At 38.1% G+C, this 20,000-nt stretch overlaps 2 protein-coding genes across 2 annotated transcripts in view; one reads left to right on the top strand and one right to left on the bottom strand.

Moving 5' to 3' along the window:
• Positions 1 to 5,347, bottom strand: part of LOC137619711 (peroxisomal multifunctional enzyme type 2-like) — a 218,492-nt gene extending 213,145 nt beyond the window's left edge. The window contains 1 exon segment of the mRNA XM_068349998.1: positions 5,178 to 5,347. Coding sequence (XP_068206099.1) covers positions 5,178 to 5,232 — 55 coding nt within the window. The 5' untranslated portion in view covers positions 5,233 to 5,347.
• Positions 5,348 to 13,433: 8,086 nt separating this feature from the next.
• The window catches only part of LOC137620079 (serine-rich adhesin for platelets-like), a 51,467-nt gene continuing 44,900 nt past the window's right edge, over positions 13,434 to 20,000 (top strand). Inside the window, exons 1-3 of the mRNA XM_068350354.1 lie at positions 13,434 to 13,605; positions 14,176 to 14,354; positions 14,535 to 14,702. Of these exons, the coding sequence (XP_068206455.1) occupies positions 13,434 to 13,605; positions 14,176 to 14,354; positions 14,535 to 14,702 (519 nt within the window). The remainder of the gene's footprint in view (positions 13,606 to 14,175; positions 14,355 to 14,534; positions 14,703 to 20,000) is intronic.

The raw sequence follows: 20,000 nt of genomic DNA, 5'->3' as shown, positions 1-20,000 counted from the left end.
AATGATTCCAGGTACCACCCTGTAAGGGTTGTTAACCACCTAACCGCACAACCACCAGAAGGCGGTTGCCGCGATTTTCGAATAAATTCTGCCGGAAGTCAGAGACTTAAGCTATACTGTATATATATAACTGCCAGGCAAGTACTATTCATAAAACTGAGTTTTTTGCTCTAAAGGTGTAATCTTTAGGCTGGCATAAGCTAGCAGCACTCCATCTGAATGTTCCAAGCCGTCGTCGCAAGGTTCTTCCTCTCCCGAGCTAGCATCTATAGCAGCCCGGGGAGGGTGGAGGTCATCAACTTGATTTCTTCCCGTTGAGGAGTGGGCCCTGGGAGGGAGTCCGCTATGTCCCGATCTAACAGGAGCGACATGAACCGTTGAACGTTCCCCTCAATTCTGATGTTGATTCAGAGAATGCCAGTTCTTGGGCAACATCTTCAAATCCTTCCTCTCTCTTGGGCAAATTTCAAATTCGCCCAGTAGGGAGGATTCCTCTTTCCTGGTCGCTTTCGTTAGTTTTGTGCCTTCGGAAGTTTTCAGTGGAGGAGGAACCTTCATAAGTGCTACAGAAGGCTCTTCTCTGGCTACTTCTATAGCCAAAAGCTTATAGTTCTCTGTGGGAGAAACCTCTGTAAGAAATTTATATCTCTCACTTGTACGAGGGTGGATCATATTCGCCCTGGGGTGGGGGTGACAGCCACTCAGTCCCTTCTCTCCCTCTTGGTTGTGATCGGAATCCCTCCCATCCTCTCCTAGGTCAGATCTTGATTGACAAGATTCTTGGCTTTGAGGTAATCCTCATATCTCGAAGCCCTGTGGGTGACAGGAGGAGAAGGAGGTAGTGGCCGTCTATCTATGCTAGATTGCCTCGGATCAGCTGGACCGTCACTCCCTACTGAGGACTCCAACAGGATGCTGGGTATCTACGGGGAAGGTGGGAGGTTGGCTGGTATACCAACTACCTGCCTCAGCGCTTGAATCAGGTCCTGAAATCAAGCTCCCCTGTGTTACCTGGGTTTAGATGGTGTACCCTGGGAAGGAAGAGGACGCGTGGACAGAGTCATGCTGTGAATCCTTTCCCCGCTGTCCATCTGTCAATCATTCTGGTTGAGCGGGCTCCACCTGTGAACGCTAGCGATGACAAGATCGTTGCCATTCGGTGACCTAAGCACCTTGATCCGATCTTGCTGGAAAAACACCATTTTCCTAAAGGCGCTGGCGAGGCAAGAAATGATAATACATCCTAGTGCATGTGTTTCTACCTGACCCCTCAGGTGTGAGAGCGTGCTCGGCAGGCGAGAGGTGGAAGTGAGCTGTCTCTCTCCTCCCTCTTTCAGGAGAGTGCTTGCCTAACGAGGGCTAACAATACCCTGTGACAACCCTTACACTACCGTATTCTTATCCAGCCGTCATCATACATACAGGTGGCTGCTATCATACATACACCCCAAAAATCTATACACTTACACCAACACTTGTACCCGTAAATATCAAAACCTCACCCTCCCGCTAATTGATCCTAGGACATGATGTCCTTACACATTGAGGGCAACAACCGCTTACCTAACCTGACCGGAGCCTTTGTAGTTTATGGGGACAGGCCTTTGACCGGCTGAAAATCGAGTAAAAAGAGTCCGAAATCGGCTTTTTTTTTCACGGGAATGATCACGGAATGAAATAATATTAATTTCACTAGTTTTGTAAATACTTGTCCCAACAATCTACATAATAGGACCACTCTGGTCATGGATGTCGGAAACGTGCGAGAAAAATGGACAACTAACCCAAAATTTCCCTCCTAACCTGACCTACAAGCCGTTTCCTTACCTTCCTCGTGAACTAACCGTGCGACCCCCCAAACACTGTCGCTAACATACAAACCCAACCTAACCAAACCTAGTAGTTCCCAGGTCACTACCCCTACCCTCTCCTAGGTCAGATCTTGATTGACAAGATTCTTGGCTTTGAGGTAATCCTCATATCTCGAAGCCCTGTGGGTGACAGGAGGAGAAGGAGGTAGTGGCCGTCTATCTATGCTAGATTGCCTCGGATCAGCTGGACCGTCACTCCCTACTGGGGACTCCAACAGGATGCTGGGTATCTACGGGGAAGGTGGGAGGTTGGCTGGTATACCAACTACCTGCCTCAGCGCTTGAATCAGGTCCTGAAATCAAGCTCCCCTGTGTTACCTGGGTTTAGATGGTGTATCCTGGGAAGGAAGAGGACGCGTGGACAGAGTCATGCTGTGAATCCTTTCCCCGCTGTCCATCTGTCAATCATTCTGGTTGAGCGGGCTCCACCTGTGAACGCTAGCGATGACAAGATCGTTGCCATTCGGTGACCTAAGCACCTTGATCCGATCTTGCTGGAAAAACACCATTTTCCTAAAGGCGCTGGCGAGGCAAGAAATGATAATACATCCTAGTGCATGTGTTTCTACCTGACCCCTCAGGTGTGCGAGCGTGCTCGGCAGGCGAGAGGTGGAAGTGAGCTGTCTCTCTCCTCCCTCTTTCAGGAGAGTGCTTGCCTAACGAGGGCTAACAATACCCTGTGACAACCCTTACACTACCGTATTCTTATCCAGCCGTCATCATACATACAGGTGGCTGCTATCATACATACAACCCAAAAATCTATACACTTACACCAACACTTGTACCCGTAAATATCAAAACCTCACCCTCCCGCTAATTGATCCTAGGACATGATGTCCTTACACATTGAGGGCAACAACCGCTTACCTAACCTGACCGGAGCCTTTGTAGTTTATGGGGACAGGCCTTTGACCGGCTGAAAATCGAGTAAAAAGAGTCCGAAATCGGCTTTTTTTTTCACGGGAATGATCACGGAATGAAATAATATTAATTTCACTAGTTTTGTAAATACTTGTCCCAACAATCTACATAATAGGACCACTCTGGTCATGGATGTCGGAAACGTGCGAGAAAAATGGACAACTAACCCAAAATTTCCCTCCTAACCTGACCTACAAGCCGTTTCCTTACCTTCCTCGTGAACTAACCGTGCGACCCCCCAAACACTGTCCCTAACATACAAACCCAACCTAACCAAACCTAGTAGTTCCCAGGTCACTACCCCTACCCGGGGGCAAGCCCCCGGACCCCCTTCGTAAGTCTCTCTCCTACACAAAAAAGGTATGGACAGCACTCAAAATTATATCTTAACCACATTGACATAATAAAAAAGTTACTCAGGCTTACCTTAATATTCGATGTCGCAACATCACCAATTGTACACTTCTCACATGGACCCCTAAAATCCCCTAAGAGGCCTTCTCGAAATAAATAATGAAAGAATTCAGGGGTAACTCGAGTAAAATCACGTAGGTGTATACTGTATACCTTAGAGTCTTAATCTATTCAATTTGATCAATATGAATGATAAACTCATCAATATCGCTCAAAGAGTAACTGTACGAAACAAGTCTATCCAATACGGTGGTTAGAGTTGGAAAGGGTTGACTCCAGGTCAATCTCGGGTCATGTGGGGGGGGATTAAAAATTTGAAATCACGCGGCCAACGAAAGGTTTAGTTCCGTTGCTTTGTTTGACACTGACTTTATCTACCGAAATATCTTAACTAGATGTTGGCTAGCCTAACCTTTGGTTGTATATAGAACAAATTAGTATTCGGCATAATTTCAGAACGTGTCCCAACGAAATAACAATCTTAACAAGAGGTTAAAAATGAAGATTGTTGGAATTAGCGAAAACATAAGTCCGAACATCAATAACTGTTCAAGCTTGCGCCAACAGCTGATAGGCGAACCGAGCGCCGCCAAACGGGTGTTATTATAGTCAGGAAGGAAACAATGCTTGCGGGAAACTTTACGATCGAGTAAATTGGCCGTGGCTTCAGCGGACGACGCATTGTAACTACCTTTCCCTAACCTAACAATTCATGATAATTATCATAATAGTATCAAATGTCACTATAAATGACGTGTCCCTAAAAACTACAAACTTAACAAAGAGGTAAATATGTAGATTGACTTGACAGTATTAAATTGTAAAAACGAACGTTTCTTAGACTGGTATGACACAGGCTCTATCTATCGGGAAAGTTGGAAACTAAGCAGGAGCTACCCGTGACTTGCGTTCGGACCGTGCTGAACTTGGAAAATATTGCTGTGGTAAAGGTAAATAATGATATTATTCAAAATGATAAAATATGATAAAATAACATCATATTATGGTATGTTGGATCATTGTAAAGAACATCTTCCCCATAATGATAAACGATTTGGTTAGTAATAAGAAAGATATCGTCCTGTCCCCAAAAACTACAGACACCCCGAAAATGAAGAAAAAATAATGGGATGAATCTTACATTTAAACTTGGACAGCCACTTAAACTTGTAAAATTATAGTTGAGGACAGAACAACATTTTGAACAGAAACCATTGATTTTCCTCTGTAGTAAATAATGTACTTCCGCTGAATTTGGGGTGTATGTATGATAGCGGCCACCTGTATGTATAATGACGGCTAACTAAGAATACGGCAATGTAATGGGGCTCGCAGGGGGGCATTCAGGACACAACTTGTAGGTTAAGTTAGGGGGGGAAGTTTGGGTTAATTGGTGTCCATATTTTATGCTTCCTGGAGGAACTGGCTGCTGATATACAAAGGCTCCCTGAATTTGATAATTTGAACAGCAAAATAAACTGAAAACCCATTAGAAAGCCTAAGAACAAGTATATATATTAAAAAAACCTAATGGTTTTTGCTCCGTCGTGCCCGCTTCGCTTGCAGAAAAAGATAAACATCAAGCTTCTAAGTACTGGCAGCAGTATATGCTGCGCTACGAACGGTAACCCCATTGATTATTATTTCTTTGATAATTGTTTTTATTTGCATTGAAAATAAGTGTCATTCTCGAAGAAAACAGAGGTTTCTCTATAGGAAAAACCTGTCTTTTAGTAGAAAAGCATTTTCCGTCCGTAACTATAATAAAACCCTTAAACATCCTTACTTTAATATGGGATATTAACCATAAACACATTCTTAACATAACTTGAACGACCTAACATTACATATTACAACTATGAGTGTGGTAATGGGGTTGGAGTTAAGAATTATTACAGGGTAATCAATGTATACTTTGTTGAAAAAAAAAAATTATGTCTTTTAGAAAAGATATTAAATTCAACATACCACCACCGGCACCCGTAACAATTACAACTCTCCCATCAAACCGTAATTCCTCCATATTTCGAACTTGAGGCAGTTATTTCCAAAGTGACACTGCACTAGCATCTAAAGATTTAGTTAATCAGTGTTGTTCAGGGTCAAGGGTCCGACAGGGTCCGACAGGGACCAAAGTTCAGACTCGGACTCTTGTTGTTGTTGTTAGGGAGAAGATAACATTATCAACAAGTTGCGTTCCATTGAAAAAAAAATATCGTCGCTCACTTATCTAACTATAATTGTAGCGAAGAATGTTCCATATCTTAATTTCTGTCGTATCATTTCTACTTTTGTAAGTGTTTCCGTAACTGACATTAAACTAGAATTAAAAATTAAATATGGTCAAATTAGAAGTAGAAATATGCTAAAAATTTAAGTAGATAGATAGATAGATAGATAGATAGATAGATAGATATTTTATTGACCACAACCATACGATAATTTACAAAAGAACTCTTGCAGTCCAAATTACAATATATAAATGTAGAAAATGGAATCTCAAACTGAATTTACATTGTACTATTATCATAGCACTAAAGCATTAAACTTTTACTAAAAACAAGTCGCACTGATTACTATTAAAAGAAAATCTACCGTAATTAATAAAAAAAAAAACCTATTTAAGAACCAACCTTCAAAAAAAAAAACCTGTTTGAGCTAAGGTTTCAAAGACGCACAGTTTCTATTCACTATTACATGTTAACAAAAATAGAAAATATACTTAGCGACTTCGAACTTAACAAATTGGTGGCTCCTTGGAATTGTAGAAGTTGGTTCCTTCTTATTCTTTAAATCACTTATTTTTTTTTAGAGAAAGCACTGTTTATCTGGCGGAGGATTTAGTACTACTACTCTGAAGGAAAAAATAGAAAATACTCTCCCCATTTTTAACTTTTCCGCCCTATATACCGCACACTATTGAACTAGTTTTTCGGAAGAGCTAAAGGTAACAATCGATTATTTACGACCGTATACTAATGATTTATACTTTTATTTATAATATTCGATCTATTTATTTATTAATTATTTATTCAATTTAAAAAGAACGAAATATACTTCACAATACTTAATTAATTTGATTAGTATTTCGCCTCTTATTAATTACTAAAGTTAGACACATTTCCATATATATATATATATATATATATATATATATATATATATATATATATATATATATATATATATATATATATATATATATATATATATATATATATATATCGGTAATAAATTTTTAAATATAATAAAAGAAGATTTTGTACAATTTTACACACTACGTAGTTAGTTCTTGTTAATAACAACTCTAAGGCTGTAGTAATATTATAGGTATGTCTAATGCGCAAGGAAACAGGGAGGTTTTCAATGACATGAATTTCTGTCTGGATTTGTCCACAAGAACATAACCTTTGCTTCACAGGTAGAGGACCCTTACCTTATTTGTTTCAATGCCCCGTTTCAACAGTCAATGAATGGGCACTTGGCTGCATTTTTGTCTATGAAATGCGCTCAATTTCAATCATTTTCACTCATTTTGAATACATGTCATGAATAACTAGATCTGGGTTAATTGTTTTTTTATAAAACAATATCCGGGTTGAATTAGAGTTTCGTACTTTAGATTGTAGTTCAGCATTTTCTTCCTAAATATTTTTATTTCCCCTAATTAAGTTTTGTATATAGCCTACCTAGAAACCTGATCATTCTAGCCAAGCACTATTCGCATAGCGTGAATCAGAGGGTCATCATTTATTGTGCTCCTTTCAAGCCACATTTCCTTGAAACATTTTCTTTGTTTTGATTTGATTAATGCTCGTATCTTGGTAACACCCAGCTCTACCATACACGCATCATTTGTAGTAGTTTTTCTTACACCAAATAGCTGCTTAATACACCATTTATAATGTTTTTCTAGGGGTTTAACATTGGCATTTAACCATGAATCGCATGCATATAATATAGCCGACATAAAAACATCTTCCTCTTCACTGCAATTGGCACATCATTATGTTCATAAATGGAACAAACTTCAGTACATGGCAAATCTTGCTAACTGCATGAGGTCTAACAGTCCCTTGGTTTAAAACGGATTCCCCTACTGGTGCCATGTCTCCACAGATAAACCACCCTGCTCTCCAAGTGTTCCCCCATACTCTCTGTGTCTTTTATTCTCCTGTGGTTTATCATCAATTATTTCTCCTTATCTCGTTTAATGCTCGCTCGTTCATACTTTCACATTAAGGTTTTTTGTTCTTAACTAACATTATCTCAATCCCCTTTCATTCATTATTATTTGGTATTTACTCGTGATATCGCCCTGGTGGCACTTTCCCCCTCCCCTTCCAACACCAACTCTCCGTCATCCACCTCTCTCAACCCCCTCACTTTTCCTTTTATCAAACAGTTTCTTTTTCTCCTGTATTTAATTGTGACAGGTTTAGGACCATGACTTTTCGCCTGAAATCCAAGTACAAGAGATAATAATGTACCTCAGTTCTTATTTTTGGTGCAGAGGCCTTGAATCTATATCGACAACAGCTCAAGTAACCACAATATTTTCATATTTTATCGTCACAGAAAATTACGAGCCTATTCATATACCTAAATAATAACTCCCAATACAAATTCTATACGGTCAACTAAAACACAGTTAACAAAGATCTGGTGGCTCTAAGAAGAAATACAAAAAACCAAGCCAAGTTAATTTCAATGAAATGTAAAATTCTACCAACTAACCTGGGAACCCTTGTCCAACTGAATGGTCTGAAAAAATAACCCTTGTCCAACTGAATGGTCTGAAAAAATAACCTTTGTCCAACTGAATGGTCTGAAAAAATAACCCTTGTCCAACTGAATGGTCTGAAAACATAACCCTTGTCCAACTGAATGGTCTGAAAACATAACCCTTGTCCAACTGAATGGTCTGAAAACATAACCCTTGTCCAACTGAATGGTCTGAAAACATAACCCTTGTCCAACTGAATGGTCTGAAAACATAACCCTTGTCCAACTGAATGGTCTGAAAACATAACCCTTGTCCAACTGAATGGTCTGAAAAAATAACCCTTGTCCAACTGAATGGTCTGAAAACATAACCCTTGTCCAACTGAATGGTCTGAAAAAATAACCCTTGTCCAACTGAATGGTCTGAAAACATAACCCTTGTCCAACTGAATGGTCTGAAAAAATAACCCTTGTCCAACTGAATGGTCTGAAAACATAACCCTTGTCCAACTGAATGGTCTGAAAACATAACCCTTGTCCAACTGAATGGTCTGAAAACATAACCCTTGTCCAACTGAATGGTCTGAAAACATAACCCTTGTCCAACTGAATGGTCTGAAAACATAACCCTTGTCCAACTGAATGGTCTGAAAACATAACCCTTGTCCAACTGAATGGTCTGAAAACATAACCCTTGTCCAACTGAATGGTCTGAAAACATAACCCTTGTCCAACTGAATGGTCTGAAAACATAACCCTTGTCCAACTGAATGGTCTGAAAACATAACCCTTGTCCAACTGAATGGTCTGAAAACATAACCCTTGTCCAACTGAATGGTCTGAAAACATAACCCTTGTCCAACTGAATGGTCTGAAAACATAACCCTTGTCCAACTGAATGGTCTGAAAACATAACCCTTGTCCAACTGAATGGTCTGAAAACATAACCCTTGTCCAACTGAATGGTCTGAAAAAATAACCTTTGTCCAACTGAATGGTCTGAAAAAATAACCCTTGTCCAACTGAATGGTCTGAAAAAATAACCCTTGTCCAACTGAATGGTCTGAAAACATAACCTTTGTCCAACTGAATGGTCTGAAAAAATAACCCTTGTCCAACTGAATGGTCTGAAAACATAACCCTTGTCCAACTGAATGGTCTGAAAACATAACCCTTGTCCAACTGAATGGTCTGAAAAAATAACCCTTGTCCAACTGAATGGTCTGAAAAAATAACCCTTGTCCAACTGAATGGTCTGAAAAAATAACCCTTGTCCAACTGAATGGTCTGAAAAAATAACCCTTGTCCAACTGAATGGTCTGAAAACATAACCCTTGTCCAACTGAATGGTCTGAAAAAATAACCCTTGTCCAACTGAATGGTCTGAAAACATAACCCTTGTCCAACTGAATGGTCTGAAAAAATAACCCTTGTCCAACTGAATGGTCTGAAAAAATAACCTTTGTCCAACTGAATGGTCTGAAAAAATAACCCTTGTCCAACTGAATGGTCTGAAAAAATAACCCTTGTCCAACTGAATGGTCTGAAAACATAACCCTTGTCCAACTGAATGGTCTGAAAAAATAACCCTTGTCCAACTGAATGGTCTGAAAAAATAACCCTTGTCCAACTGAATGGTCTGAAAAAATAACCTTTGTCCAACTGAATGGTCTGAAAAAATAACCCTTGTCCAACTGAATGGTCTGAAAAAATAACCTTTGTACAACTGAATAGTCTGAAAAAAAATGAGTGTCAATAATGGAGTCACTGGCCTAGAGCATGGTCACACAACACATCTCACCATAAAAAGTCAACAGCGACGTGTCAGATGAGAAGTCCCCATAACCTTAAATCGTCATTTGACACATTCAACATGTGGCAAGGTAAACAACTCATAGATTGACTTGGTGAGCCACAGCAATGCACACAGATGGCAGGAGTAGTGACATTACTTCTGAGAACTGTTCTTGCTACATTCAACCTCTACTGAGGAATCTTAAACATCATCACCAGTAAGGATGGAATTTAATTAGATTTAATAAGAAATTATTACAGTATAGAAATGAATAGACCCCTTTAAATAGAAAAAGACTGTGTCAAGAAACACAATCGACCTTGTGGTTACTGAGGGCATGACATATATCATTTAAAAATATAGTTCAAAATATGATAAACGGCAGAGAGAGAGAGAGAGAGAGAGAGAGAGAGAGAGAGAGAGAGAGAGAGAGAGAGAGAGAGAGAGAGAGAGAGAGAGTAATTCTTACTGCATTCTCCACCACCAAAATATACAGGATGTGTGCATGTGTCCTTGCATGCAGTACAAGTAAGGGCTGGTGGTGAATTTGTTTTGAAATCAGAGCAAATACAAACTACTATGTGAACCATTGCCAAAACAGCTGTGAATTATTCAATTCAAATACCACAGCACTGTGCAGATACTCATTGTAGGCCTACTATAAATAATGTTTCAATATTTCGAAGTTTTAGAATAATGGAAAACTTTGGGAAATTTTTTTTAGAAATTAAATGAAACAAGCTGTGTCAGACATGGAAAACCCTGTCCCATGCATGTGAACCTTCATGAAAACACTAATATGGTTCTAATTGTTTTTGTAGAGTTGTAGTATCCGTCCGTAATCGTAAACGATTGTGAATCTGAACGTGCTGAAACCAGGGGATAATGAATCTGACCTTTCAAGGTCATTTAGGTTAAAGGTCATGGCATCATTTTAAAGCTCATATGCAGTTTTCTATCTGTCAATAATATTAACCAACTGTGTAGCCTATGTGTACTCATTTGAGAATTGAGGCCGTCTGAAATTCGGTGACCCTTTCGCTATTTTATGATGAGAATTATTTTCAGCATCAGAAAATAAAGATTTTAGTTCAGGTTTTAAGTATATCGAATAATATTTCACACAGTTATAGTCAAAATTTGATTCTGACCTTTTGGATTACTGTGACGACCATATGAGATCCAAATTTTTTAAGGAGTTTGTGTCATAGTGCATCTCCTGAAAATTTCAACCAAATCGGACTTGTAATTTTCCATAAAGTTGTTAACGGAGAAACAATGAAACAAACTCACAGACAAGGAACTATGCCAAAAACAGTATGTTGGTGGGGAGGATCTAATAATAGGGGAAACTTATATCTAGATAATACACCATTATTCAAGAAAATCATCACAATATATTTTAATACAAACTTAGAAACCTTAGTATGAATAAAGTTAATTATGTGCAATCAAAACCAATAATAAGATTAACCCTTATTCAACATAATCATCATCTCCTCCTATGCCTATTGATGCAAAGGGCCTCGATTAGATTTCTCCAGTCATCTCTATCTTGAGCTTTTAGTTCAATACTTCTCTATTCATAATCTCCTACTTCACGTTTCATAGTCCTCTGTCATGTAGACCTGGGTCTTCCAACTCTTCTGGTGCCTTGTGGAGCCCAGTTGAAAGTTTGGTGAACTAATCTCTCTTGGGGAGTGTGAAGAGCATGACCAAACCATCTCCATCTATCCCTCCACATATGGCACTCGTGTAATCTGTTTTACAGTTTCATTTCTAACCCTGTCCTACAATTTAACTCCCAAATATTCTTCTGAGGCTTTGGTAACAAATCTACTAAATCTCTTGGAGATTGTTTCATTGTTATACCATGACTCTACATCACCTTAATTCTACTTAGATCGACTGCTCAAACGTTGTACTTTCCTTGATTAACCTTTACTTGAAGCTTGTACCTTAGGAGTGCGAAGGCCAATCCCCTCCTAGTTTTCAAGTTCTCAATTTTGCATCTTTAGATTTAAGCAAGGGGCTTAGGTACTAGTTGTACTTCGAAATCTATCCCACCAAAAACTGTTGGAATCTCTTTATTGCAAAAAGCACCGTGTCTAGACATTCTTTTCACAATTTTCTTGAGTTTCTTACTTGCACGAAATTGTAATTATGCCATCTGTAAATTCTCGTGGAAGTATGGCTCCTGATCCTTCATCTGGTGTATCTGTTATCACAAGGGAAGTTATATTTAGCATCAGTGTATCTCCTAATCATGCTTAATCTCTTCAAACTATACAGTTCAGTCTTCTCTTCTTTAATAGGTCTCTCAAAGGAGTAGCAATATTATTAGGTGTACAAAAACTTAATGAACAACCTGATTTTTCAAGGTATCGTCACACTTCTTTCTGTAGTAATCTTTGCTGGTGAAATATCTTAGATCTTCAACAATTTTCTTTCCTATTTTATTGTACTTGACAATCTTTCCTCAAAATTCAACTTCACCATATGTAATGTAACATTTGGAAGCTCAGCTAGTTAACCCTTCTTCCTTCACTGTTTAGAATATGTTCTTGACTTCTTTAATGTGCTCTTCCCATGATGTTGTATGATTCAACTAATGATCCACAAAGTGGTCACAACACTTGACCCCAGTTAGTATCTTCCTTATCACTTAGTCGGTGGTTGCTTTAGAGTTCATCACTCCAAATAGCATTCTCTTGGATTGGTAACATCCACTCAGCACTGTGAAATCTATATTCCAATTTAATGCTTCTTCCATTAGTATTTGCCAATATTCTTTGTTCATGTTCACTATAGTGAATAAATTTGAAGTTTCACTATCAAAGCTTCTGGGTCTCCCATTGGTTCATTGTCAGACTAGGGCCCTGTATTAGGCTAACAGTAATCATCACATAACCCATTTGATCCAATATTTTTCTTCACCAGTAATCCTAGTGAAAGTCTTGTGGAAGTCAATCTGCCAATGAGTCTCATGCTGTGCATCTCAACTTAATTCTGAATTAAGTTGCTAGCAGCATATGGTGAATGTTTCATTCATTTATACTTGGATCCTTTGTCATCACTTCAATTTTGTTTTCTCTCAACGAAGTCGTTCCTGGATCACTTAGTGTTATTCAAGTAGCTACAATGCTCAGGGTATTGCTAATACATTTATCCTAGTATGTTGTCCCTCATCTGCTTCCCCTTAGTGATTACCACACTCAGTCATCTTCATCAGATACATTTGCTGCTGTTTCATACACTTCACTCACATTATAAGTTGGTCACACTTTTGCATGAAGAGTCTTCAATTCTCCATTGAAATATGCCGTATAGTCCCTATCATAACTAAACTCCTCTATTTCTTATGGCATTTTCCACAGTACCACAGTCTTGTTTGCTTCTGTTAGTAACATCACTAACAATCCTACCTCACATAGCAATGCTGCTGACGTCCTTGTACATTATAACAACTCTCTCTGGCTAGTCAGCAAGTTTCTTCAATGTTATTCCTGACCTCCAGCTACTTTACTGGTAAGTGCTGTATACTTTCTTTTTATAGTCTTCAGTTCATATCTCAAGAATGTGAATTTATTCTCTCACTGACTTTCCGTAAAACAGCTCAAATAGAGAAAATTCAGTTCTCAACTCCAGTACTTCTCAATATACAAACAGTATTGCCAGTAGAGTTTCCAATCCTTTGACGTATTATGGCACATCTTCAACCAGGATTTCAGCATGCTATTCATGACTGCACATGGTATATTACATCTTTGATTATAAGGTGTTATGAAAAGCTATTTGATGCTCACTATCTGACTTGCCTCCCTATTTTCAGAGACAAAGTAGAACCTAATGAGTATTTCCTTGTAGAAACATCAGGTAATGTTTTTAATGCTCGGTTATTATTATCATTAATGTCACTACCTCTTGTTACCTTCTAGCTAAAAAAAAAAATAAAAAAAAAACATCACTGCCTGAATATAAAAGGTTCCACCTTCTGAGACTTGATATATAAGTCTAATCAGGCCTACTGCCTTTTTCTTGAGTAGCTCCTCCATCAATTGCATTGGTACTTTCCTGGTCGGCCATTAGGCACAGTCTAATAGCAAGTGTCACAGGATCTGCAGCCAATTTTGGCCACTAGATACTGCTAATGGACCTTGATGTTTATGGAGGTGTAGACCCAAAATGGCATTTTCCTTTGTTTTCTATAAAGGCTGCTGATTTCTTAGTGCCTAAGTTGTCTGTTATTTTTAGCAAGTTGTCAAGAGGATCTTGTTTCACTTGTTGAGGAATTAGCCTTACTCCATTAGGTAAATGTGTTTGTAGTAGCTCTAAGCCCTGCTGATTACTGCCCAATTTCCATAACTTCCATATTATCGAAAGTTTTTAATGTCTTTTGGTAAAACTTCTAAGTAGGTATACTGAAGGTAATCATCTGTTCCCTAGTTTGCAATTGGGCTTTCACAAAGGCATTGAGGCATATGATATCCTTCTTACAATTTCCAATTACTGTACAGAAATCCATTGCTTGTGGTGCAGAAGATCATATGCTTAACCTTGATTTTATTACTACCTTTGACTGTGTTAATCGTGAAGCCCTTGCTTTCAAACTCAAACAGTTGGAAGTAGGTGGGTCTATTCTTAGACGCTTTATTGTATTTTTGTCATAGATTGCAAAGAGTAGTTATTAATAGGCACAATAGTGACTATAGGAATGTGATATCTGGTAATCCTCAGGGTAGTGTTCTTGGCTCATTACTTTTCATACTATATGCACATGATATGTGGTTTGGCCCGAAAACAAGATCGTTGCATATGCAGATGGAGATGATGCTACTCTTTTTGTATCAATTCCATCTCCCAAATGTAAAGCTGGGGTTTATGAATCCGTTAATAGAGATCTAGCTAAAATTAGTGTATGGTGCATATTATGGAGTATGAAGTTTAACACCAACACAACTCAGGGTATGATTGTAAGTAGGTCAACGACAGTGGTTCCTCAACATCCATATCTCAGCATTGATAATGTTTCTTTAACTATATACAACTCCTTTAAGATTTTAGGTGTGATTCTTGATTGCAAATTTACTTTTGAGAAACACTTTCGGTCTGTTTCTTCTTCAATAGCACAAACAAATTGTTTATTCCAAAAGTTTTTTTTATGATTTCTTGTGATCAACCTATCCTTAAGAAATATTTAAATTTTTCCATTCTACGTTGTATAGAGTATGGTTCGCCAGTCTGGTTTTCTGTTGCTGACTCTCATCTTAATTTGTTGGACAAAAACTTCCAGTCTACTGAATTTTCACAGTGTACATCTTTTAAGCCTAAATGAATAAGCTTTGCTACAAATGCAAACACTATACCTTTTATGATCTATTATGGTCGTCAATTCGTCACAATATATATTGTGACCCTTGAGAGAATGCTTTGCTGTATTCAATTGTCTTTAACACGGGGAACCTTTTTACAATACATTAATCTTAAAGAGACATAGGTAGATATACTTAGCTTTCAGGTAACAGTTCTTTTTATTGTATGAATTATTTCTTTACAGATACACTGCTCCTGAGGGCACTGACGTCGTTGTTAAATACTTAGCTGACGAGAACGGCTTCCAGCCCCAGTCCGACTTGTTGCCAATGGCACCAGAATTCCCCCCCCCCCCCCCCATTCCCCAGTTCGTCCTTGACCAGATTGCATTCGCCTCTGAGGAAGACTCCTGTCGTCCTCATGAGGGGTCCTTCAATAGGTCAAGTTCCGTTTGTGCCCAGTCCACCTCCTACGGCAGCCCTCAGCAAATAATGGATGCCACCATTCGTTACAAACTATGATCATACACTTTTATTCATTCATAGACAAAAATAAACAGTCTGCTTGAGTATTCTCGTCTTTGTATTTCTTACCCTTACGTGTAGTAATATAACTACCGTATAGCATTGCTTACTAAAAGAAAATCTATACAATCGCTTTACAAAACTGGTGATGAAACGACGAAAGTCATCACCATTGATGATAAATAGAAGCAAAACAAGTTGTTGATGAATATCTTCTCTTTTTCTTAAAAGACAAAATGAATGTTACAAAATCTGTAACAGATGAAGTGTTAAGTATTTGATTTAATTTAAATTTACTTAATAATTACTACTACTGTATTAAGTTCAATGAAGTTTTCTTTTTATTCAACAAAATTATATCATATAAAAAGCCTATATATTACTATACATCTTATCTCCAACAGCAAGAAATGCTACTCATGGAATTGACAAGATGTGTGGTAGACTTGGAGTAGACATAAGTCATTAGTGAGTGACTATGGTTTATAATTCCCTAAGTGCAAATTCCAAAACTTCATCAAAGAATGAAACATTAACCACCAAACGTTATCATTTTACCACCATCAAAGCAATGGAGAGGCTGAGGCTGCTGTAAAATTAGTTAAGAACCTAATAAAGTCATGCTAAAAAGAAGGTTCGAACATGCATCTTGACTTACTCGAACAGAGATATATGCAAAGACAAGAATCTGTTAGTTCTGCTGAAGCGATATTCGGTAGGAAAATGGACTCAATTGCCTGTAAAACAGATGAAAGAGGAGATAAGCGACCCTAAGATGCGGTGAAAGTTAAAGACAGAGCAGTGATACAACAGGGGAGCTAAAGAGCTACCAGAACATTGCATTAATCAGCATGTGTTCTGGAAGAATGACAATACTGAAAGATCTTTGAAAGCAGGCAGAATCATACAACAACTAGATCGAAGAAAATATCTCATCCAAGGCCAGGATGGAGGAACTAATGTCAAAAAATGTGTTGATTTTAGTCCAAGATCAGGACATTTGAACTAGAACCCGATCCATACCTCTACCAGGATCAAGGTCAACTACAGCATACTGGCAAATACTAGAAAATGAAACTGCTATACCTAACAAGTGCGCAGAGGCACCAGTTAGGTATTAACTGATAAGCGGAGTGAATGTAACTCACTTTATTTGGACAGAGCATCAGTATATATACAATCCGTTCCAGTCAAGAACGGCACGAAAACTCAAACACAATGAGACAAGCAGCCTATACAGGCATTAACAAGTTATCAGTGTGAGGGGAAAGCGATAAAAACAATATACAGTACAATAAAACAGAAATACCATTACAGTGGCCAATTTCCTCTTGGTAAGGGTAGAAGAGACTCTTTAGCTATGGTAAGCAGCTCTTCTAGGAGAAGGACACTCCAAAATCATACCATTGTTCTCTAGTCTTGGGCAGTGCCATAGCCTCTGTACCATGGTCTTCCACTGTCTTTGGTTGGAGTTCTCTTGGCTGGGGGTACTCTCGGGCATGCTGTTCTATCTAGTTTCTTTTCCTCTTGTTTTGTTGAGTTTTTTTTTTTTTGTTTATATAGGAAATAATTATTTTGATGTTACTGTTCTTAAAATATCTTATATTCCTTTTTTCCTTTACTCACTGGGCTATTTTCCCTGTTGGGGCCCCTGTGCTTATAGCCTCCTGCTTTTCCAACTAGGGCTGTAAATTAGCAAGTAATAATAGTAATAATAATAATACATTGTACGAGCGTGTGGGATACTCGCGCGGTACACAAGACAACGTACAGTGAACTTCATCATCCAAGTGAAAGTAATGCTTATCACCTCAATGAAACCAATCGGTCTGAGAGTCAACATCAGAGAAGTCTGAGGAACCTAAAACTTTCAAGACGAGCAAAAAAAAAAAAAAAAAAAAAAAAAAAAAACCTTGACTGCAGAACGACCTGGAAGGGAAGGAAAGACCCCAGTAAAACCGAAAGACCATGTCCACTAGATGATCCAAGATTGAGTGGGATTAGGCAGAATTTGAGGTTTTCACGAGAGAAAAGATTGACTTAAACTCGGCATATGAGTGGTAAATATTTATTTTGTCAATTATCTTTATTTTCAGGTTTCATGCTCTATTGAGTTATTTTGCTTTTTACAAATTTTCCTACGGAGGTCCTCTTGCTCAAAATTGTCAATTTTTAACAATTCTCTTTTTAGAGACAATATTAAAACCAAGTTTCACATAGGCTTGAGAAGTACAAGTTGTTCAGATTTTAGAAAGCCATACATTCCCGTAAGAAAATTGCTGAACGTAGCTCATCCATATTGAATGTTTGCCAGGTTGCATTGATTAGCTACAACTACAGAATAGCGGGGATAGGATAGGTGGGAATTAGGATTTTGGAAGGATTTGGAGGGAGTAAGCTTCAACCTACACAAATCTCATAAGCAGTTCAGTATTCATTTCATAGTTTGTGAAAAACCAGCTAACAAGAGACAGCTTTGACCCTAAATAAAAAAAAAATAAGTTTATTAGGAAACAGGATTTATCTTACGTCAATAGCCGATTTGTTTGGGGTCGAAATTTTCGTCCCAAAATAAAAATAAAAAACTCGAAAAAAAATTCTTTCCTTAGCGGAAACGAATCACCCACCACCTGCATCCGCTAATGACTGTAAAACACTGCGATGAAATGGAAGTTTGTGCTTTGTGGTTAAATACCGAGTCTAAGATTAATTTATTGGTTGGAACAAGCCTAGTTCTAGGGTAATACAAAATCAAACTGGTTGTCTGGCTCAATCGGATATCTACTGGTTTGAACTGGTTATCATGGAAATGCGGGCAACCCTCGTTCCGAAATCTACGCAGGAAGGATTTTGTAAGAGATATTATTACACCATATAAAGAAATCGTGGACGATGGGACAGCTTCATATCGAAGAAGAATCATTGTCCTTTCTGGCTCCGCACACAATCTTATTCAGATAATTATTACACAGTGAAAAAAAAATAAAATCAAGCAGTCTCTATCTACAAAGTAACTATGGTGGGCGTGAAATAATTCCTCTTAATCAAGCTCTGGAGTCCGACTGATTCAAACTTGACTACTGTACACCTTTTTCCAAAGGTTTAAAGACTACTCAGGAATGGCAGAGGCAAGGGCCAGTGACATTACCCCAGCAAGCAGGACAATGTCCTATCAAGCAGGACAATGCCCTAAAGCAGGGGTTCTCAACCTTCTTGGCCCATGCACCCCTTTCACCATTTGTAATGATGTCATTCACCCCCCCCCCTTTCCCGTCTTTTCCAAATTTGTCTGTCTCAAAAAGTGCACTTTATATAATATGCAAACATTACTAAAAATCCTTTTATTTTATTTTTTTCAAACTGAATTATACATTTACAGCTTTACATGGATTACTTTTACAATGGAATATAACAAATTATATGCAAATTGAAAATATCGATGGATATATAAAACTTGAATGAAAGTAAAATAGTTTTTTTTTTCTATTTATAAGAACTACTTAACAGGCCAAACTGAAGGTGATCCAACAAACAAAAAGTTCGATAGGGTAACAAGATATTATAAATCTGTAATTATTTTTATTCAGAAGATTACATTTCATCGATTGACGAAACCTGTGATTGTTTTTTTCTTAGCCAATTCTGGGATACGCGGATGAGTGCTTGAAAGGGCACAACGCAGGTAATTTTCTACCTCTAATCTAGACTCACAAAGATATGTCAATACAAACGGAAGCAATACACGGATAGCCATTTCTGCCACTTTTGGGTAGGAATCGTACATCAGAGGCCAAAATTCTGTTATTGATTTCTCATCGGACATATATCTTACACCCGAATTACGTTTTAACTCCAAAAACTCATCTTCATCTTCACAATCATCAGGAACTTTTTCAACCGGCAGTTTGAATGGATTTCTGACTAAATCCAACTCATCATCACTAAGTTCGTGAAAATATCGTCTGAATTCATTTTCCAGTGCTGTCAAATGCTACAAAATTTCATTTTTTTCGCAAATTGAGGAAGCACCTTGTCTTCACCACAAACATCAAGAATGGATAACAGTTTCTCAAACATTGCTACATTTTCTGCATTTACCCTTTTCTTCTAATTTTCAGGCTTGCTCATGAAAGCTTCCAAGGCATCTACGAATTCTATAATGTCTGTATTCCTTCCATGCATCCGAAGATTCAGTTTATTGAGTTGCTCAATTATATCAACCAAATAGGCAAGACGCATGATCCATTCCTCATCACTCAGCCAGGCAGGAAATTCTGTTTTACCTTGCACTTCAAAAAACAACTTGAGCTCATCTCTAAACTCAAATACTTGCTCAGTTACATTTCCTCTTGAACGCCAACGAACATTTGTGTGAAAAAAAAAGCGAATGATGGGTTGCATCCACATCAATACATAACTGCTTGAAAAGTCGTG

The sequence above is a fragment of the Palaemon carinicauda genome, chromosome 26 (genome assembly GCF_036898095.1).
Source record: "Palaemon carinicauda isolate YSFRI2023 chromosome 26, ASM3689809v2, whole genome shotgun sequence".
Lineage (NCBI taxonomy): Eukaryota > Metazoa > Arthropoda > Malacostraca > Decapoda > Palaemonidae > Palaemon > Palaemon carinicauda.
This window is presented reverse-complemented; position numbering and strand designations above follow the sequence as displayed.